Source organism: Otolemur garnettii, unplaced genomic scaffold (assembly GCF_000181295.1).
Source record: "Otolemur garnettii isolate 467f Iridium unplaced genomic scaffold, OtoGar3 scaffold00007, whole genome shotgun sequence".
Lineage (NCBI taxonomy): Eukaryota > Metazoa > Chordata > Mammalia > Primates > Galagidae > Otolemur > Otolemur garnettii.
This window is the reverse complement of record NW_003852402.1, coordinates 21,846,163-21,868,865: the sequence shown is the minus strand read 5'-3', so window position 1 is coordinate 21,868,865 and position 22,703 is coordinate 21,846,163. Positions and strand designations below refer to the sequence as shown.

The 22,703-nt window shown below is 36.2% G+C and overlaps 1 protein-coding gene across 4 annotated transcripts in view; it reads left to right on the top strand.

Annotated features, from left to right (window-relative positions):
- Positions 1-19,834, top strand: part of TMPO (thymopoietin) — a 47,365-nt gene extending 27,531 nt beyond the window's left edge. For 2 of the 4 annotated variants that reach the window (XM_023509303.1, XM_012801245.2), the window contains 3 exons: positions 302-428; positions 3,023-3,181; positions 4,186-6,245. In XM_023509303.1, coding sequence (XP_023365071.1) covers positions 302-428; positions 3,023-3,181; positions 4,186-5,699 — 1,800 coding nt within the window. In that variant the 3' untranslated portion in view covers positions 5,700-6,245. Of the gene's footprint in view, positions 1-301; positions 429-3,022; positions 3,182-4,185; positions 6,246-9,193; positions 9,292-14,883; positions 15,004-15,102; positions 15,199-15,616; positions 15,728-16,695; positions 16,785-17,642 lie in introns of those variants that run through there. The other 2 variants (XM_003783332.3, XM_003783334.3) reach the window with 2 other exon arrangements.
- The last annotated feature ends 2,869 nt before the right edge of the window (positions 19,835-22,703 follow it).

Below are 22,703 nucleotides of genomic sequence, written 5' to 3'. Positions count from 1 at the left end.
AAAAAAAAAAAAAAAAAAGAAACGTAAACTGTGCATGAACAGAAACAAACGAAGCCCTCCCTGCAATACTGGTAAGCCCAGCAAGTTGAAGCTTGCACAGGTAATTCAGAAAGGAGTCTGTCAACTGTGTTTCTTGGAGGTGAAATAATGGACCATAATACATATAGTCTATCTCAAAACTTTCATATTTATTACTGTAAAGCAACTTAAAGGCAATTTTGCATGTTTATTGTTTATTTGAGTAATGTTAAATAAGTGAACTTTAAATTCATGTGGAAAGGTAACTAAACTTTGTTTACAGAAAGCCACAAAGAAAACTGATAAACCCAGATTAGAAGATAAAGATGATCTAGATGTGACAGAGCTCACTAATGAGGATCTTTTGGATCAACTTGTGAAATATGGAGTGAATCCTGGTCCTATTGTGGGTAAGTTAATGGAATTTCAAAGACAGTATCTTCTTCTATGAAGTAAGACTTCAGATTATTTTTCCCTCTTAGCCGTTTGGGTTCTAAGGACTGGTCTGCTTAATTCTAAGCGAGGGAAATAAAATGGAAGGATTGAACTAGATAATCTGTGAAATTACTCTGCTGCTAAAATTGTTTTATATGGTGCTCGTACCACACTACGTGGTAAGACATATAGGTCTTATATGACAATTGAGGAAAATATGAGATAACCTTGCTTGGCCAAATTCATCCAACTCAGTAAGTTAGTGACAGACTTGTTAATATAAATCAAATTATTCAATCTCAGCAAAGTACCATTTTCCAGTTATTAAATGTATCTTTTATTTTATTTTTTGAGACAGAGGTTCACTATGTCGCCCTTGGTAGAGTGCCATGATGTCACAGCTCATAGTTGGGAGCCCACAGCTCCAATTCATGGGTTTAAATGATTCTCTTGCCTCAACCTCCCAAGTATTTGGGACTACAGGCACCTGCCACAACACCCGGCTATAGTTTTTTGTTTTTTTGTTTGTTTTTTAAGAGACAGAGCCTCAAGCTTTCGCCCTGGATAGAGTACCGTGGCATCACAGCTCATAGCAACCTCCAACTCCTGGGCTTAAGCGATTCTCTTGCCTCAGCCTCCCAAGTAGCTGGGACTACAGGTGCCCACCACAACGCCCGGCTATTTTTTCGGGGGTGGGGAGGGGTTGTAGTTGTCATTGTTGTTTTGGCAGGCCTGGGCTGGATTCGAAACTGCCAGCTCAGGTGTATGTGGCTGGCGCCTTAGCCGCTTGAGCTACAGGTGCCCAGCCGGTTTTTTGTTGTTGTTGTAGTTGTCATTGTTGTTTAGCAGACCCAGGCCAGGTTCCAACCCACCAGCCTCAGTGTATTTGGCCAGCGCCATAACCACTGTGCTACGGGTGCCAAGCCTAAAAGTATCTTTTAAATTAAAAACTCCTATCTTGGTTGGAATTCAAGAATGATATCCAAAAGAACAAACTAAAAACAGAAAACTTAGAGCTAAACACTAAATTTCCATCATTAGATTGCTTTTAGGTGATGATGATCTTGTAAAGTTGATGCCTTAGTTTTGGAGGACCTTGACAGTAACTTCATGATGAGAAAAATCCATTTTGGTCTTCTTAGTTGTGTGAGATTGTGAACACTGGTGATCTGATGGGCTTTGGTGCAGGTGTAGTTGCAAACAAGGATTTAGATTAGTTTGTTTTAATTTACATACCATTTCCAAATGAAATAATAAGTTTATTCAAATAATATTAATAAGCTTATTAACATAATTATTAACAGATAATGCTTCTTTAAATTTTTCATTTAAAATTCCAAAAAGGAGACACTGGAAAAGGTATATTCTCTATCAGAATACACTAAATTACATGTTGGTGTAGCAGCGGTTCAACTTAAGACAACTTACACAACATTTACTTTGTCTTTTTTAAAAATTTTGAGACAGAATCTCTTTATCACCCTCAGTAGAGTGCTATGGTTTCATAGCTCACAAAAACCTCAAACTCCTAGGCTTAAGCAATCCTCTTGTCTCTCAGCCTCCCAACTAAAGGTACCCACCACAATGCCCAGCTATTTTTAGAGCTGGACTTGAACCCTTGAGCTCAAGCAGTCGCCTGCGTTGGCTTCTCCAAGTGCTGGGATTACAGGCAAGAGCCACTGCCCCTGGCCTTACTTTGTCATTTCTCTTTGTATTGTGTTTCTGTAAAAAGTCATTTCAACAGCAAAGTTCTTATATTTAAATGTAATTTATTGCCATTAGTTGAAAGGGTAGTTAAGGCATATAATTTTTTAGAGATATGGGAGTTTAATCATAGTTATTCTACAGAGGGGAATAGTCTATTTATAAAAATGATTTTTCTACATAAGCGAGTACTATTATTACATAGCAGTAGAGAAAATGTGTAAGTCCAAGACTTTGAGCTTTAAATACTTGGGCATACGTGGCTATTTATTTAGTAGGTGATCTGCAGTAAAGTCTGTATCAGTCTACTATGTATTCCATGCTATTAATAGAAATGTTACAATCATATATTAAGATCCCAGAAAAATGGCTCAGCGCCTGTGGTTCAAGCGGCTTACGCGCCAGCCACATACACCTAAGGTGGCGGGTTCGAATCCAGCCCGGGCCCGCCAAACAACAATGATGGCTGCAACCAAAAAATGGCTAGGTGTTGTGGCGGGCCTCTGTAGTCCCAGCTACTTGGGAGGCTGAGGCAGGAGACTCGCTTGAGCCCAAGAGTTGGAGGTTGCTGTGAGCTGTGATGTCATGGCACTCTATCCAGGGGGATAGCTTGAGGCTCCGTCTCAAAAAAAAAAAAAAGATCCCAGAAAAACATCTATTGTAGGAGAGTCCATTATAGAGTATTTTAAGCATTTGGGTTTACAAAAGGAAAGGTAAATTTAAAATGTTGCTGAAGATTGTATCTGAGCTGGACCTTAAATAGACACCATGCACTCTACTGAGGCTGACATAATGAGACTCTGTCTCAAAAAAAAAAAAAAAAAAGGCAATACAAGTACTAAATCAAATTCTGCCCTTAATTCAGGAACAACCAGGAAGCTGTATGAGAAAAAGCTGTTGAAACTTAGGGAACAAGGAACAGAATCAAGATCTTCTACTCCTCTGCCAACAATTTCTTCATCAGCAGAAAACACAAGGCAGAATGGAAGTAATGATTCTGACAGATATAGTGACAACGAAGAAGGTAAAATTAAAAGGATCTTAATCAAATATATGCAGTTCTTTTTCGACTCATACAGTGATCATGAAGAAGGTAACATTTAAAACAGTATTGAAAATTTAAAATAATATTGGCAAAATATATGTAATTTTTCTTCAGATCATTAGAGTAATACTTGAAGTAATTTGACTTGTTAATAATTTAAGAGACAAGTAAAATATCCACTGTTCTGTCACTTAAAATTGGCAGTTAACTGTCTTTTTTGCTTCAAATCTCATTTTTCTCAGAATAAAGTATTATGAGTAAAGGCAAAGTTCCCCTATTTGCTCTTTGCTCATAATCTGTTATCACTTCCACAGAAGCAAGCCCTATCACTAATTTAAAGCTTATCTTCCCAGTTCAGTTTTTACTTTTACATACACATCTATCTAATACATGATATTGTTTTGTGCTTTTAAAAATCTGTATACATGATGTGCTAAATCTTATCACTTGCTTTTTTTAATTCTGTGTCATATTTTTGAGATTTAATTTTACTGGTTTTTTATGTTTCTCATAATTGATATATAGTGGTAGCATTTGACTATGGCATGTTTTCTTTATTCTTTATTCATAGACATTTAAATTGTTTACATTTTTGCTAGATAATCTCATTTCGAGGCAATTTTAAAGCAAATGTTTTGGCCATATTTTTAGCGTTCTATACTATAAGAAAATTTGACCATGATATTTAAATATTTCTGAGAATAGTATATGAAATAAATGTTCTTTTAAAAATTACTATAAGTACAACTTGAATATTTGTAAATAATTCCTATTACTTAATAATGTTACAATTATTTAATTCACCCAGATAGCTTATAGTTCCATAAGCATTGCCTACCAGGGCATAATCTGCCAAATTGGCTGTTCACAATATGAAATATAGAATCCTTTCCTTCAACAGCACTATTTTAGCAAAGAGGCAAAGAATAATTCTACTCAAACACAAGTAATGCTTAAACTTCCTGCCTCTTTTGCCTCTACAGGAAAGAAGAAAGAAAACAAGAAAGTGAAGTCCACTAGGGATTTTGTTCCTTTTTCTGAACTTCCAACTACTCCCTCTGGTGGATTTTTTCAGGGTATCTCTTTTCCTGAAATCTCTACCTGTCCTCCTTTGGGCAGTACTGAACTACAGGCAGCTAAGAAAACACATACTTCTGAGGGAGACCCATGTAGGGGGCCTCTTATTGCCACAGACTTGCCTGGCAGGGGACAGTTGCAGAAGGTAGCCTCTGGAGGGAATTTGTTTCTTTCCTCCAAGTCTAGCCATGGTAGGTGTTTAGAGAAAAGTTCTTCGTCATCTCCTCAGCATGAACTCACTGGCATGTTGGTCTCCACTGCAGCTTCTCCTTCACTGATTAAAGAAACCACCACTACTTGCTATAAAGAGATGGTAGAAAATATTTACGGTGGAGAGAAAAGTGGAATTCAACCATTAAATCCTGAGAGGTCCCATTTTTCATATCAGTCGATTCTCTCCAGTGAAAGGAAAGCACAGGAAGAGTCTGAGAGATCACAGCTAATTTCTCCACCACTTGCTCAGGCAATCAGAGATTATGTCAATTCTCTCTTGGTCCAGGGTGGGGTAGGTAGTTTGCCTGGGACTTCTAACTCTACACCCCCACTGGATATAGAAAGCATATGCAAGAGAATTGATCAATCTAAGTTGCGAGAAACTGAATCCCTGTCTCCTCCAAGAAAATTTCGTAGACTCAGTGAAAAATCAGAGGTAAGGGATTCAGGTTCCTTTGTGACATTCCAGAATATAACTGAATCTGAACTGATGTCTTTTGCCAAAAGTGTTGTCTCTCATTCACTCACTACCTTAGGCATAGAAATGTCTAAGGAATCACAGTATGATAAAATACATGCTTCAGAACCCTCTTTTCCCTTACATGAATCTATTTTAAAAGTAATTGAAGAGGAGTGGCAGCAGATTGACAGGCAGCTGCCTTCATTGGCATGCAAATATCCGATTTCTTCAGGAGAGGCAACACGGATATTATCAGTTCCAAAAGTAGATGATGAAATCCTAGGGTTTATTTCTGAAGCCACTCCACCAGCAAGTATTCAGGCAGCCACCACTGAGTCTTGTGATAAACAGTTGGACTTAGCACTCTGTAGAGCATATGAAGCTGCAGCATCAGCATTGCAGATTGCAACCCACACCGCCTTTGTAGCTAAGGCTATGCAGGCAGACATTAGTCAGGCTGCACGAATTCTTAGCTCAGATCCTAGTCGTATGCAACAGGCACTTGGAATTTTGAGCAAAACATATGATGCAGCCTCATATATTTGTGATGCTGCATTTGATGAAGTAAAGATTTCTGCCCATACTATGGGAAATTCCACTGTAGGTCGCCGACATCTTTGGCTGAAAGAGTGCAAACTTAATTCAGCTTCTAAGAATAAGCTAGCAGTTACATCCTTTAAAGGTGGAACATTATTTGGAGGAGAAGTGTATAAAGTAATTAAAAAGCGTGGAAATAAACACCAATAAAGTTAAAAACAAAGACATATATCTTACCTTTCATATGGGAAACTTAAGAACTTTTTAGGGACTTTGCCTGAGCCCAAGCCTGAAACATAAAGCCTAGAAGCACCTAACCTGGCTGGGTGAGTGATAAGGGAAAAAAAATTTTTTTCTAGGAATTTCAGGTACTTTTATGCCAAAACTTATTTTTCTGTTAAGGTCTTTTTAGTCTTTAGATTAGGCTAATTTCAAAATGTTAAGCTTCTACCCGTCAAATTACTGTATTAAAGTAATTGTCTATTTTTTTTTTAAGATTTACAGATAACCTGGTACAATGTAAAACTTTCTACATCGTCTCTAAGTACTTTGCTATTTTCTGTTTTATTTGTACTTTTACAGCTCCTCAAAACTAGGGAAATTCCAATAACTAGACTATAAGTAGAGTCTTTGTTTTTTAATAGCATGATATCTATTCTCCTTTATATCTAGGATAGAATTATACACGTTTTACACATTCAGAACAATGATTTTGTTCTTTCTGATACTTCCACCTAAGTGTCTTTTCACTTTCTAGAACTTGTTCAAATTTTGCTGCTGTTTTCTTTGTTTATTAGTTTTGCAACATCATTCATAATTTTCTAGACCACTACAGTTCATAGAGCGAGTCCACAAACTGTTACTGCTTTAGAGACAAGATAAACAAACAGTTTATATCTAGTGATGCTTTTTAGGTCAATGACAGGATTTATTTTTTAGTGAAATTTCAGTAATAGCAGTAGCAGTATAGTATATTAGTTTATATTCTGATGCAAGTCACACATGTCTTCATGGTCTGGGACCATACAGTTATGAACCAGTACTAATCCATGAGAAATGCTGTTGGAGCTATAGATATTCTAGGATAGTGCATACTTGCCACAACTCTATTTTGTCGTATGAACTTGACACTAGAAAAATGAGTCCTTTTTAAAATGATGCTCTTCTTTCAAGATATGTTGTATTTCAGTGAGTGATAAGGCTTAATCTAGACTATAAAGCAAATTTAAATTTTTTTTAAAAACCGTAAGAAATTATTTCCTAGTATCTATATGTCTGTATAAAGCAGTTTATTGTTCTCTTCTCATTTCTATGAATGTAAGATAAGAAAGCACTGTAGAGGCATTGTGGAAAATAGTGTTAAATATAACAACATATGGTCCCTTGCATACTTTTCTAGCCATTACCATATTCTTAGACTATAAATGTCCATCTTTGCAACTTTCTGGGAGTAATTTTGTTATTTGTCTTCTGAAATGTACATGTATACATGTACCTACTAAGTGCTATGTGATTTTTTAAAAATGTATTACTGTAGAATGCTTCTGCAAATTCAATAAAGTTGTTAAATTTGAACAGTTTTGTGTGGTCTCCAGAAACATGTTGTATGTGTGTTTTATTCTTGGAGTTGCAACAAGTTAAGTATTTGTGGATGAACATCCCTTTTCCATTTCATCATTGAAACTCACTTGACATTTAAATGGTATAATTGAAATTAATTGTGATTATTATCATATGGTTTTCCTCCTATTGGAGGACCATGTTTTTATTTGCTGTTGGAATCTAAGTTTATAAGAGGAATTAATCCATAACCATAACCTTATACCTTATACCTTATCTGCTAAACTAATGGATTTTTTACTTTGTACTTTCTAATTCTTAGATTCTGACTTAATAGCATAACAGTAGATTTTATATTGCTAAGGGTTGTATTGATCATAAATGTAGTGGTAGGTCCATTAATAGAAATATTGGGAAGATAAGACGTAGAGTTGATAGCTTAGTCCTAAATAACGATTAAACTGTTTGAACTAACTTGGTAAAAATCACTTTCTTTTTTGGGAGATTTGGAAGTAAGCTCTGGACTAACTAGGATTACACTGGAAAATTAGCAAGATACATAGCTATCTTGATCACTTTTTAGCACAACTACATTGAATTAGTACAAAACTAAGCTTAGGGCAGTGCGTCTGGCTCAGTGAGTAGGGCCCCAGCCCCATATACCGAGGATGGCAGGTTCGAACCCAGGCTTGGCCAAACTGCAACAACAACAGAATAGTTGGGTGTTGTGGCGAGTGCCTATAGTCCCAGCTGCTAGGAGGCTGAGGCAAGAGAATCACTTAAGCCCAGGAGTTTAAGGTTGCTGTGAGTTGTGACACTATGGCACTCTGCCCAGGGAGATAGCTTGAGGCTCTGTCTCAAAAAAAAAAAAAAAGGCAACAAAAAACTAAGCTTAGTTTAAAACTTGGCTCCATTCTTGCCTCTGTGGTAAGAAAGTGATCTAATTTAAATTTCGCAGTAGACTTTACTAATTTTGCTATACTATGACAAATGGCCACAAAAAGGGAGAAATTAACTAAAATTTATATCAGTCTTTTTTATTTTTTTTTTAAGAGACAGGGTCTTGCTCTGTCACTCAGGCTAGAGTGCAGTGGTGCAGTTATAGCTCAAGGCAACCTTGAACTCCTGAGCTCAAGTGATCTTCCTGCTTCAACCTTTGAAGTACTGTTACTATGGGCACACATCAACACACCTGGCTAAATATTTTTGTAGAGACAGGATTTCTCAGTGTTGCCTGGGTTGATCTCAAATGCCTGGCCTCAAGCATTCCTCCTGCCTTGGTCCCCCAATGCGCTGAGATTACAGGCATGAACCCTTGCACCTAGCCTGTATCAGTCTTTGTAAAAATCTAGAGCTTCAAGTAGTGATAAAGTCAAGATGAGAAAATGGAATATTGAAGCCTGCTTTAAAAAAAAATGTATCTTTGAGTTGTTCCGTTAACTGTCATGATAATAAATAAGCATTGGCTTCTCTTTAAAGAAATGTTATTTTTATTATGGGGAGGGGGAAAGAAGAATGACCTGTGATTGGTTGTATTTTTCTGTGAACCAGGTTCCTTACCTCAGTTGTACCCATGTAGTTTTGTAACTACATCAAAAATGAAGGGAAGGAAACTTTAATACTATTCTTATTCATGGCATTGGCATTTATTATTTATTAAGCTTGATACCATACATTTTTTTTTATTCTTAAGATCTTCTGTAGCTTTTTCCTTTCATGATCCAAATTTTAATTTAATAAGCTTACCTTTGCAGTAAAGTAGCACACTATATGGACAGATTAATGGTAACAACTGTGTATTTAAAATGTACTTTTTCCATATCTAAATTGTTCTCTAATGAAAAGTTTCCATGGGAGTATTTTGAATTCACTTTATGTTTAAAGCTGTTAGTCCCAGAAAAAAAGAATAAAGAAGTGGTCAGGTTAAAGAGTAAGGGAGATTTTTAAAAAATGAAATAAAATACTTGGAAAGGAAAGTTAAGAGAAATTGTAGTCAAAGAATTTTATTCTATTGAGGGATTACATAGACAGACTTGTTTTACCTATTAATGTGCCTAAAACCAGGGTTCCAGAATGATATTAGGATAACATCATAGCTGCTTATGTGTTTCGGAGAGTAATGGTTTCTTCGCTGTTATTTCCAGACTCTAAAATAGAGCTCAAGCTTGAGAAGAGAGAACCACTAAAGGGCAGAGCAAAGACTCCAGTAACACTCAAGCAAAGAAGAGTTGAGCACAATCAGGTATCTAGTTCTGTGATCACCGTGTGTACAGAGATGAGTAATCTGTTGACAACACTAATCTATGTTTTAGCCTTTGTTTGATGGTTGACAGCCAGACTCCAGCACACTCAATAAACTTAATTCGTTTGTGAGTTAAAAGACATTAGAAATCTGAACCGTGGATTTTGTCTATGTGTACTGCAAAAACAAGCGTTTAATCAGCATCTCATTTGTATTTGATTCTGTGCTAAGTGTAGTTCAAAGCCAGTTACACTGTTTGAGAGAAAATTTTTGAAAGGCAGAAATGCCTAATCACTTTTCAGACGATTTCTTTAAAAGCTATAGGAAGAGTTTCATATTTGTGTCTTTGTGTCTAGATTTGGAACTTGGCTTTTACTTTTTGCCTGTCTTGTTTTCTTGGCTTTTCCCTAAACTCTGAAGCTAATACAGTCCTAAGACCACAGTGCTTTCTTTGCTTATTCTGTAATAGTAGAGTCATTTTCCTTTCCCTTACTGTGTCTAGCTGGAAGATTTGCCTAGTTGATTATTTATCTCTTTTATCTCCTGTTTATCATTTTTAAATCATAAATCTCCAGAGGAAGCAGTCTTGATTTCTTAAGCTATTTCCCTCTCTTCAATTGATCTAGTTGATGACTTGAATTCAGAACTGTTAGAAGTGAGCTTGGTGACTGGTGAATGTATAGAGCATTGAATGAATGATTTTCTTGGAGAACTAAATGCTGGAATAAATAATTTATTCCCATGTTATTAAGTATTGCGAAAAACAGTGCCACAGGAGTGTGCTGAAAAATAAGGAAACAGTGAAGCAAGAGAAATGAGGAAAGTCTGGTGAAGGACACTGAAATAGACCAGCATGGAGAATTTGGGTCCAAAGTATGAAGGCAGGGTGGTGATGTGCGACTGATGAGATAGTAGGTTAAAAGGAGGGGAGTGGTATTAAAGAAAGTTTAAGGGGAAATCTAAACTGGGGCAGGATAAAGTTACAGAACTGTAGGTTTAGGAGATGAAGGGAGAATTAGACATGGCTTTGCTATAGAAAATTGGGGAGAGTGAAGAGAGTAATCACTCCAGTCACTGATGGCTCAGCAGTTATGAATGTTTTACCAATTTAGTTTAATCTTTATCTACATACTCCATCTGTTAAATTGCTTTAGTTTTGCTTCTTGCCTTCTTTTTTTCCTGAGATAAAGTCTCATTCTCTTGCCTAGGCTAGAGTGCCATGGCATCAGCCTACCTCATAGCTACCTCAAATTCCTAGGTTCAAAAACCATTCTCTTGCCTCAGCCTCCGAGTAGCTGAGACTACAGTGACTGCCACAAAACCTGGCTAATTTTATTTTTAGTAGAGATTGTGGGGGGTGGTCTCACTCTTGGTCAGGCTGGTCTTGAACCCCTGAACTCAAGTGATCTCCCACCACCACCCTGCAGAGTGCTAGGATTACAGGCATGAACCACCATGCCTGGCCCAATTAATTCTTAGATATGTGATTCTCCTGATTGTTCTGTTTTTTTTTGTTTTGTTTTGTTTTGTTTTGGGACAGAGTCCCACATCTTTGTCACCCCTCATAGAGTGCCATGGTGTCATAGCTCACAGCAACCTCAGACTCTTGGGCTCAAGCAATCCTCTTGCCTTAGCTTCCCAAGTAGCTGGAACTACAGGCGCCCGCCACAATGCCTGGCTATTTTTCTAGAGATGGGGTCTTGCTCTAGCTCAAGCTGCTTTCCAATTTAGGAGCTCAGGTGATCTGCCCACCTCAGCCTCCCAGAGTACTGGGATTATAGGCATAAGCTGATTGTTCTAGTTTTAGAAATGTCTCAGTTATGATTATATCATTCAGATCAGGATTCAAGCAAGAGCCACCATTATATTTTACTTATTTACTTATTTATTTAATCTTTGTAGTTAATCCCACCATAACTGTTTCTCTTTCCTCCATTTACTTGGTAAAGAAACTAGGTCAGTACATCAGTTCCCACATTCTGGACTTGGCCGTTTCTTTATGTCATTTACTTTGCTTAAATTTAAATTGAAATAGCTGTGTGTAGCTAATGGTCTACTGGACAGCTCAGAATCTAGAGAGTTGGTTAGGTGTGGGTTCAGTTTCTTTGACAACAATATTTCATAAATTATGTGGCTTTCCTATTGCATCATTTCAGGAGGTATAGGATGTCCTTTTTGTGATGCTAAAATTAGTAACAAGATCACACATTGAAAGGATGAGCCATCCAAATGAAGGAGTGTTCCACATCACCCCTTCATTTAATAGCTCTAACAGTCTTTGATGACTATCAAGATTCATTTTGTGTATAAAATAGTTATTTTTGTCATTCTTTCATTCCATTTACATCTATAACTGAAATTCCTTTGCAAAGAACTTTCTTTCCCTCAGGAATTTCATAGTGACCTTAAAATAAATTTACATATAAGAAATCCAAGAGAAATTATATTCATGGTTTTTATGTACTTAATTTATGAACAGTTGCATTCTTCACGTTCACATTGTGTCATCTTTAGCTAGTGGGAATTGCTAAATTGGTTCTTAGATTTTTTTATTGCTTTCCACCTCCCCCCCAATTTGTCTTTGATAGTTTTCTGACGTGTGAGATATTCCTGGCTCATGTAAACTTTCTGCTTCATATCTGAAATCAGCCATTTTTCCAAAGAATCCCAGTCCTTTTAATAGAAAGTATTATTTGGAAGCCATAATTTGGATGCTAGCGTTTCATTTCTACTGGGTTGTCATGGCTTCTAGGTCTATTCAGTAGGTAGAGCTAGGTAAGTCATGAATTCATGGTGACATCAAATTTATGAATACAGTCTTAATTATGAATACAGTTTTGGGTATTACATTTACCCAAATAGCTCTTATGTTGAGTGTCTTGGTTCTTCAAATGATAATTCTTAAAGTTTCACAAAATACATGTTTCAAAATAATACAGTATCACTGCTAAATAAGGTAAGTCTACTAAGGGCAGTTTTTCCTTGCCTTTAGGCTATATTGCGTCAGGATAAAAATTTAAAAATCAGAAGGCCCCCAATTTAATGTACAGAGAGGTTTTTTGTTTTCCAACACTGAAGTTGCTTTTTCTTTTTTTTTAATTGTTGAGAATGTAGTATATGTAGTTTTATAAGGCAAAATAGAATCACAACTCTCATTTCTACCCTTGTTCCTACCATCAATAGATAAGCATTTTTGTTAGGTTTTGGTTTATATTTTATTTCTTTTTGAAAATACAAGTAAAAACAGATTTTATATATGCTCTTCTTTACATAAAAGGCAGCCTACTTTGCACATTCCTTAATGGATTCAACCCAAACACTGACCCTAAAAATCACTCCATATTAGAATATAGCCTTCTTCCTGGTTGCAGTACATTTTATGTGTTGCATTTTAGGGATGTACTATAATTTATTCAACCACTTTCCTTTTGGTGGATATCTCAGTTGTTTTCAGGTGCATGGTATTATGAATAGTGCCAGAGTGAACCAAACAGCTTTGCAAGTATCATTTCATATTTTTGCCAGTTTATCCTGGGGAAGTCTACAAGTGAAAGTGCTAGATAATTTCACTAGGTGTTCTCCCAAACTCTTTTCCATTTAGCATTTTTCTTTTCCATCAGCAGTGTGTGAAAGTGCAATCCTCTAATGGAGGAGTATGATGCTTTTTTTTTTTTAATTGAGTATGAGTAATCATATGGGTCATGTTTTACCTAAAATTTTTAGAGTAAGATAGCTCTTAAATATCTCAGGTGTTATAAGAATTAACTATGCTCAGGCCTTTTTAGAAGAGACTCTGATTTAATCAGTCTGAGGTAGGGTTGGGGGCATTTGATACTTTTTAAATGTGATACAGTGCCAGCAAAATTAAAAACCTTAGAGTATGAAAACGTTGTTTCTTCAAATAGGGATATGACTGCTAATATGCGTTTATTCTTTTTTTTTTAAGAGACAGAATCTCACCCTGTTGCTCTTGGTAAGACTGCTGTAGTGTCATAGCTCACAGCAACCTCCAACTCCTGGCTTAGGCGATTCTTTTGCCTCAGCTTCCGGAGTAGCTGGGACTACAGGTGCCCACCACAACCCTGGCTATTTTTTTTTTTTTTGCAGTTTGGCCAGGGCTGGGTTGGAACCTGCCACCCTTGGTACATGGGGTCAGTGCCCTACTCACTGAGCCACAGGTGCCACCCAATATGTGTTTATTCGTGTATGTGATTTGTTTATAAATTTGTCTTTTGACTAACATTAATTCTGCATTTAGCAAATATCGATAGCAGGATAAGGAACCCAGGTATTTAGATTGTGAGTCAAAGTAACATTTTTATAATGTCAATTCTAGACATGGATAAATACAAACTTAAACAACTAGAGACTGTGCCTGGCCTGGGCCTGCCAAACAACAATGACAGCTACAACCAAAAAATAGCTGGCCCAGCTGCCTGTAGTCTCAGCTACATGAGAGGCTGAGGTTGCTGTGAGTTGTGATGCCATGGGACTCTACTGAGGGTAACAGCTTGAAAACTCTTAAGAAGAAAAAAAAAAACAGTGAGATTGTGCCTGTACCTACTGGGGCTCTAGTAGTCATACTTCCAGCCAAATAGTATATTTATTGGATGACCATTCTTGTCACAGGATACGTGTAAGAGTAAAAAATAACTTTAGTAGACATTGGTTTGTACATAAAACCATCACATATCTATAATATCACCTTCCCTCTATCTGTAGTGAGTCTTGGGTAGTATTGTGACTTGACAGTGACATATTGGGCTTGCATATTCACCAAAGGGTTTTTATTGCTGCCTGATTTTGATTCTGTTTCCAAGAAGAGTGTAACACCTGGGCATTTTTCAGTTCAGACAGCTATGTGTAGATTGTAATTTCAACTAATTCGACTAAAATAAATCTAACCACATGAAGGAATAATATTAATCTGTGCTAATAATTAAAAGTTTATATTTTTGTTTTATAAGGAAATTGACATTGTAACAAATGATTTTCTGTTAAGTCATAATTAGTGTGCTTTCTGTTTAGAAAAAGACATGCAGCTCCAATACTAGAGCCAAACAGCAGGTCAAAAAAGGGACCAGATAATTGTTGCTTCCTGACCTTTCTTTGCCCTCGGGTAGAGTGCTGTGGTGTCCTAGTTCACAGCAAACTCAAACTCTTGGGCTCAAGTGATTCTCTTGCCTCAGCCTCCCAAGGAGCTGGGACTACAGGTGCCTGCCACAACACCCTGGGGGTTTTATTTTTTTTTACTTTTTTTATTTTAGGTCTTGCCCTTGCTCAGGCTGGTCTTGAACTCTTGAGCTCAGGCAATCCACCTGCCTTGGCCCTCCCCCCCACCAACTTTTATTGTAATTTGTAAGCTATGGACTCTTCAGTGTATTTTGCTATCCTTTAAGTGTTTTCTGATGCCTGCACATTTATTTAATCAGTACATTAGGAATATTTTGAAGGGATAGCATTGTTTGTCTTAGCATTCTTCTTAAATGTTGGCATTTGGAGACTTTTTATAGCTTCTCGGTGTGCTAATATGGCTATTGCAAGGTGTTTAATGTTAGAATATGACTTTTTAATGTGTTGATGCTTGAATAGAGCTATTCTCAAGTTGGAATAACTGAGACTGAATGGACAAGTGGATCTTCAAAAGGCGGACCTCTGCAGGCATTAACTAGGGAATCTACGAGAGGGTCGAGAAGAACTCCAAGAAAAAGGGTGATGCAAGGCTTATTGCTTAGAATTGGGTTTTCAGATTGGTAGGGTTTTAGTGATTATTTTATATTTATTGTTTTTGTTTTGTTTTCAACCTAACAGGTGGAAACTTCAGAACATTTTCGTATAGATGGTGCAGTAATTTCAGAGAGTACTCCCATAGCTGAAACTATAATGGCTTCAAGCAACGAACCTTTAGTAAATATGTTTCATAAACTATACAATTGGTATTCTTTGTAAATTACCCTTTAATTGGAAATGGGGAGGTGGTGTATTTTGGCAGATTTCAAATTTACATGTTTTTTAACATTTAAAATTTTCCCCATTTGGTTCTGAATTTTAGAATTTTTCTACATAGCAAATTTATACATATATATAAATAAATTTAATTCATTGTGCAAGAATCCTAAGTATTGTAAGGATACTTTCTGGTAAAATATTTGAAGAATGATAAGGCTTTACATAGAAGCATTGAGTTATATTTTCTAGGCTCTGTTGCCTAAATTTTTATTAAGGGAAATTTTCAAATATTATAGAAAGAATATCTTTCTTTTCTTTTTAAGTGCCTTTGTTATGTTTGGATAATTCTGAGTCTGAATAATTTGAATCTTGGCAGGTTGTCAATAGGGTGACTGGAAATTTCAAGCATGCAGCTCCTATTCTGCCATTCACTGAATTCTCAGACATATCCAGAAGAACACCAAAGAAACCATTGACAAGAGCTGAAGTAAATGAATAAAATTTAGATCGATGCTACCATTGATCTTTCAAAGAGGAAAGGGAGTGGGAGGGAGCAGAGCTTTCTTTATTGGGTGGCGTGTGTGTATATATGCATATATTTTAAAGACACACTTTTATTAGTGAAAAGGGAAATTAATACAGTATGACATGCTAATACTATCCTCTTGCTGCTGTGTGCCTCTTAACTTTCAGTTTTCAAGGGAGTGGTCATTTGTGTGCTGCTTGTAATCTGTCACGGATGCAAGTTTGAAAGTGCTACTGTGCTGTGAGGGAGGCTACACTTTATTTGTTGAAAGGTCAAATGGGACTTTAAAGAGACTTTGCATAATGCTTGAATTGGTTAACTCTGTATAATTAAGCTTTTAAGTACTAACTGCATGGTGTATTATAATTTTAATGAATCTTTGTCAAAGGAGGTGAAATGCTTATTTTAATCTGGGCATAAGGTAAATACAGCTAACAGTCAAGCTAAAAAATTATTTTATGCTTTTTAAGTTGGGATCATTGCATTGACTTGTTTTGAAACATACAAAATTTTGTTAAAGATCTATATTAATTAGCTATCTTCTATATACGATTATTTTATTACCAAATTCTTAAACATTTAACAAAACAATATAGTCCGAATGTCTTATTAGAGAAAAATGTAGAAAATTAATGAGGGAATTTACACTGCCTTATTGGTTACTGAATATTTTTTCCCCATTTACTTGAATGTGTGGCAATTCTTTCCCCTAATAACCACATTATGATATCTTCATATGGAAGAAATTTGAAGAGAGCCTTGGAAGCATGTGGACACCTAGATGATAAAGAATTTAGAACTGTCTGTTCTGAAAGCTAGGCTAGATTTAAAGGCATTTTGTTCTCTAAAGCTTCTATTTAAAATTATGTTTTAATTGTTGCATATTACTCTAAATTTTAACTTGTGGTTGTTTGTTTGTTTCTTATTAGGTGGGAGAAAAAACAGAGGAAAGAAGAGTAGAAAGGGATATTCTTAAGGAAATGTTTCCCTATGAAGCATCTACACCAACAGGAATTAGGTACTCAGATATGTTGGAACAAGTATTAGTGTATTCTGCTAGGGAATTTTTAAAACTTCCTCATCATAAAGTTATTGTACCTTCTCAAAATTAAATTGTTCTTTTGGGAGCAGTTTAATTCCCTTAAGGTGCCAGTTTATTTCCTTAAAAGTTGAGTCAGTTTCAAAATCAACTTTGTTAAGCTAAAGGATTGTAAGTCATTTATCCTTTATGTATTTTTTTAATTTTTTTTTTTTTTTTTTTTTTTGAGCTAGAATCTCAAGCTTTCCCCCTGGGTAGAGTGCTGTGGCATCGTATCTCACAGCAACCTTCAACTCAGGCTCAAGCAATTCTCTTGCCTCAGTTTTTTCTGTTTTTAGTAGAGACGGTGTCTCGCTTTTGCTCGGGCTGATCTCAAACTGGTGAGCTCAAGCAATCCACCCACCTTGGCCTCCCAGAATATTTTATCCATTATTTAATTCATATTTTAAAATCTAAAAACCTTTAGTAAGAAGAGAAATAATTTTTTTTCCGAGTTTCTCTTTTCTAATTGAGAAGCCCATATTAAATATCTGTTTTATTATTTCTTAACTGAAGCAATCATAACCAAAAACTCTTTTGTTTTTCTCTTTCCTCCAAAATATAGTAGCTTTGAAAAGCTTTTTAAAAGGCAGGTTTAGTGACTATCAGTATTGTGACTATTATTTTCTAACAAAAGATGTGTCTACTTTTAACTGACCTCAGTGCTTTAATTATATCAATTTTCTATTGCTAACCTCACAGAATGTGCTTGGACTTAGGAATGGCAATGACATTTTATTATTTATCTAAATCGTGACTTTATCTAAAATTATTTTCTCCCTCCTTTACTCCCAACAGTGCTAGTTGCCGCAGACCAATCAAAGGGGCTGCAGGCCGGCCATTAGAACTCAGTGATTTCAGGATGGAGGAATCTTATTCATCTAAATATGTTCCTAAGTATGTTCCCTTGGCAGATGTCAAATCGGAAAAGACAAAAAAGGGACGCTCCATTCCCATGTGGATAAAAATTTTGCTGTTTGTTGTTGTGGCAGTTTTTTTGTTTTTGGTCTATCAAGCTATGGAAACCAACCAAGGAAATCCCTTCTTTAAGTTTCTTCCTAATAACTCTCTTTCCAACTGAATGATATCTCTTTGGCACATTCGACTTGGTCTCCTATTTTTAATAACTATTGAAAAACATTTGTGTGCATTTGTTTACTTCAAGAACTAAAAATAATGTGATTTCACTTCAGTAAATGTAGTATTCCATTGAAAAACAAACAAAATATATAAATGGACTTCATTAAAATGTTTTTGGACTTTGGACTAGTAGGGGATCACTTTGTGCCATATGAATCTTTTTTAGCTCTGGAACTTTTTTGTAGGCTTTATTTTTTTAATGTGGACATCTTATTTCATTTTTGAAAAAAATGTATATTGATTTTGTGTATTTGAGAAACAAGAAGGGCAAAACGTAGTATAATGTGAAGCTACACATTTAATACTTTGCATTCTTACAGAACAGATTTGAGGAATTCTCTGCTGAATAAAAACTTTAGAAATGTGAAATAATGAAATTCGGTAAGAGAGAAAAAGTTATTTGGTTGTCCTTTTTGTACCTACAACAAAATTTAATGGTGTTTATGAGGAAAAGTATGGCAATAATCTCTTCTGTAACTTTTATTAATAGTAATGTCATTGTTTTAGCCCTGTCATACTTTTTAAAATATTTCTAGTATCATGAAAGTCCTACTTCAGTAAGACCCATTGAAATTGTTGATTTTTAGCAGGGATCTTTTAGTGTAACATATACAGGTTTTAGAGTACTGTTAGCTGGCTGAATGTGTCTTAAGAAGCTGTTAGCTAGCTATGAGGATATAATTGGAAATTTGTACTTTTTATTTACAGCAAAACATTTATTCTCTCAACCCAGTGTACTACCAAAATATTTCTTTAGATAAGTATGTGTGCGTTTGTTTAGAAGTTAGAAACACTGGTCTTATGTTCCATTTGGATTGTCTTCTGTTACCAAGAACAAATTTTGCCAAGTTCTTTTGCCCTGTATTTCCCAGAGTAATTTGATTAAAAGTGCAAAAAGCATTTGCTTTTAAATTACATACTAAGTAGCAGTTAATACTTAAAGTTGTAAACTCTGAATATGAGGTGGGCATTATGATTTTGTTACTGTTGAAATGGTTAGCTTTATCTTTGTGATTGATTTGTTTCTTTTTTAGCTGAAACTTACCTCATGTATAACTTGGTTGAGTGAAGTAGTAGAAGATGGGAATTTCAGGAGAATCAAGTAAAACACAAAAATTTTAAACTTACTCATTTGAGTTTCAACTTTACAGAGATTGACTATAAAGCACACTAAAAGTGTCGATTATTTTTAAATGTCATCTGAAATAAAAAGATACTTTTTAAAAAGGGAGAAGCTGAAGATGTATGTTTAGACCAGCACAAAATTTTACTTTGGATTAGTCCTATTCTGGTATTTAGCTTTTAGTTATTTTATAGAAATTTTTGCTTACTTTGTAGTTGAGACCAGAAACAATTATAGATCTGGTCATGCAGCGTGAGTGGGAAACTTAGTTCTAGATCAGGAATGTTTGCCTCTCTGAGTAAAAGTGTCTCTTTCAGATGAGCCATAGAAGGGGCATGTTTTACTCAACTTTTCCACTATAAGGTAGTAGTAGTAGTATGCTTTCTTTGTTTTTAAACACTGTTTCCCATATTGTTTTCAGTCTTTCGTTTATAATTTGAAATTGTGAGAAGCTCTATTTTAATGTTTAAAAATATGGAGAGATAAATCAGACTTAATATGTATGTAAAATTAATTCTCTTGAGAGTATGGTCCAAAATAGCAAAAATAGTAACAGGTAAAACATGTAGTCATTTTTTTAAAAACATGTATTTGGTCTTTTGTCTGTGTCTGTTTTATTCCACTAGAGTAAATGTGTCCTTGATGTTAAGTGCAAAGCATTTCTTCCTGATTAAATTGTAGATGTAGACCTTACTATATAATTCAGTAATAAAGTAATTAACCTCTAGTTTTGTTGTTGTAATAAATGCTTTTCAAGTAACACAAACGATGAGATGTCTAGATAACATTCTTAAGGGGTATTTATGGATTATTGCATTTTAGTTCTCACTTCAGTCTATTCATGTTTTACTTCTAATCATTGTAATTAGGTCCTCCGTTGTTCACAGGTAAGCAGTGTGTAGCCATTATACGCAGAGAATGGCATAGGAAGCTGTTCTGCAGAGGCCTCTCTCACTACAGTATAGAGACTACTGCCTGCCAGTCTCTCTTTTCTACCCTGCACTCCCACCCCAGCTTTACTGTCTTTGGTACTTACCTGTGACCCTCATAATTGTTAGTCTTGCTTTGCGACTAAACCAGAATGTTACTATGATATATTCATCATGGAGCTGTGCTCACAACATGAAAGTGCTATTATGTCTCTGTCATTCATGTCCCTGCCCCCATCAAAGGTGATTTCATTTAAATTAGTGGTTCTCAGAGTACTATATATACCATAATTAATTAGAAAGCAAACAGTTGATTGCTTGCTTACTGTGTGCTCAGTGCTGCTCACTTTACTTGGTATGTATTGACTCACTTAAGCCTCATGGGTTAATCCCATGAAATAGGCATTTTCTTATTCTCTAATTACAAATGAGAAAATTTATGCCCAGAGAAGTTAAGAAACTTGGCCAACCTTGCACACAGCTCAGAAGGATGGGTCTGATTGCATATAATATGGCAGAAGGGACCTACAAGACCAGTTCTCTAGAAACAGACTTTATTTATTTTATTTTTTTGATGCAGAGCCTCAAGCTGTCACCCTGGGTAGAGTGCCATGGCACCACAGCTCACAGCAACCTCCAACTCCTGGGTTTAAGCAATTCTCTTACCTCCGCCTCCCAAGTATCTGGGACTACACGCGCCTGCCACAATGCCTGGCTATTCTTTGGTTTTAGTTGTCATTGTTGTTTGGCAGGCCCGGGCTGGATTTGAACCCACCAGCTCTGGTGTATGTGGCTGGCACCTTAGCCGCTTGAGCTACAGGCGCCAAGCCTCATTAAACATTTTTTATTTTTATTTATTTTTTTTGAGACAGAGCCTCAAGCTGTTGCCCTGGGTAGAGTGGTATGGCATCACAGCTCACAGCAACCTGCAACTCCTGGGCTCAAGCGAGTCTTGGCGCTTGCCACAACACCTGGCTATTTTTTGGTTGCAGCCATCGTTGTTTGGCCAGCCCAGGCTGGATTCGAACCTGCCAGCTCAGGTGTATGTGGCTGGTGCCTTAGGCACTTGAGCAACAGGCACCAAGCCATTAAATACTTTTAAATCATTTAGCAGTAACATTGTCTAAGTAGGAAGAGGCTATAAAACAAATTTGTCTAATCTGTTATCTTGAATTGGCAGTCACCAGGAGCTTTTTGGAGTTCATACACCATCCTTCACACTAAAGATTTGAAAAGGAAGTAGAGGAACAGACAGGATTTTTAGCTGCAAGGGGACTCCATGTGATTCTCTTAAGTTCTCCTGATAATAGAATCATTGCTTAAAGTGACAGCCACACTTATGCTATATTTAAGTGCTTTTAAATTGAAATCAGTTACTTACAGGTTTGCTACCTGCTCCAGCAGATACTTATTAGTGGTGCTTTTGTACCAAATATTAATGTTTCGTGTTGCATGGGTGCAACTGTAGAAATTTCTTTTAACTTGTATTGAGGTCATCTTGGAGGTAGTAGTTTTTTTATAAAAGCATTCGACCATTTCATCAACAGCCGTGTTCATTTATTGGCAGTTTAAATATTCCTATTAATCTTTATCATATTGTGAGAAATTGATAATGACTTTGTAGTTAAAGATCCAAATATTTGTCAGTTTATTTGGAATAAATCAGAGCTAAATTTGAAACTTCAGCTGACCAAATTCTTTTGTAATAGACCATTATCAATTTTATTTTCCAGAGAGAAATAAGTTATCTATTACTATGTGGTAAATTACCTCAAAGCTCAGCAGTTTCTATGGATCATAAATCAGGGAGTAGATTAGCGGGGTGAGTCTGGCTCATGATCTCATGACGTTGCATTGAATTGTAAAAGCTGTAGTGTCATTTGAAGGCTCAGCTGGAGCAGAAGGAAACTGCTTCTAAGCTCACAAAGTAGTTGGTGAGCCCTAAATCAATAGTGGCTATTGATTGAAGACATCACAGTTGCCTGAGTGTCCTCATGGTGTAGCAGTTGGCTTCTTACAGATTAAGGGAGAGCAAGTACAGAATTGAAATGCAGCTTTTATATAACCTAACCTTGGAAATGAAGACATCATTTTAAACATATTCTATGGGTCACACAGATCAGTGCTGTTAAAGTGAATACCAGGAGGCAGGGATCAGTGCGGCTTATTTTGTAGCTTGGCTACCACAACTGTTCTCTTACTCTGAGGAATTGAATAGCATTTGGGAACTAGTAAGTATTACCTTAACATTCATATGGGACAATTCTTTGGAATGTTGGATTTAATCTGTTCATTCAAAAGAATTGATTATATACAAAGTTAAGTATGAATGAGTAGCAGTGATACTGGAGAGAAACAGTTTTTCTTTATCTTTCAAAGGTAATAAAATCAGCAGACTTGATAAATTAGAGATGAACAGAGGGATAAGTAAAAAAATAATGTAGAGGATTTTTTATTTGGCCTGATAGAAGGTGGTGCCAGTCACTCAAAGAATTCTAGAAGATCAAATTAGGAGGAAAGATAAGACTTTGGATTTGAATACACTGAATTTGATAATCTCTATGAGAAATTCTTCTGGCCCAGCTTGGCGCCTGTAGCTCAACCGGCTAAGGCGCCAGCCACGTACACCTAAGGTGGCGGGTTCGAATCCCCAGCCCGGACCCGCCA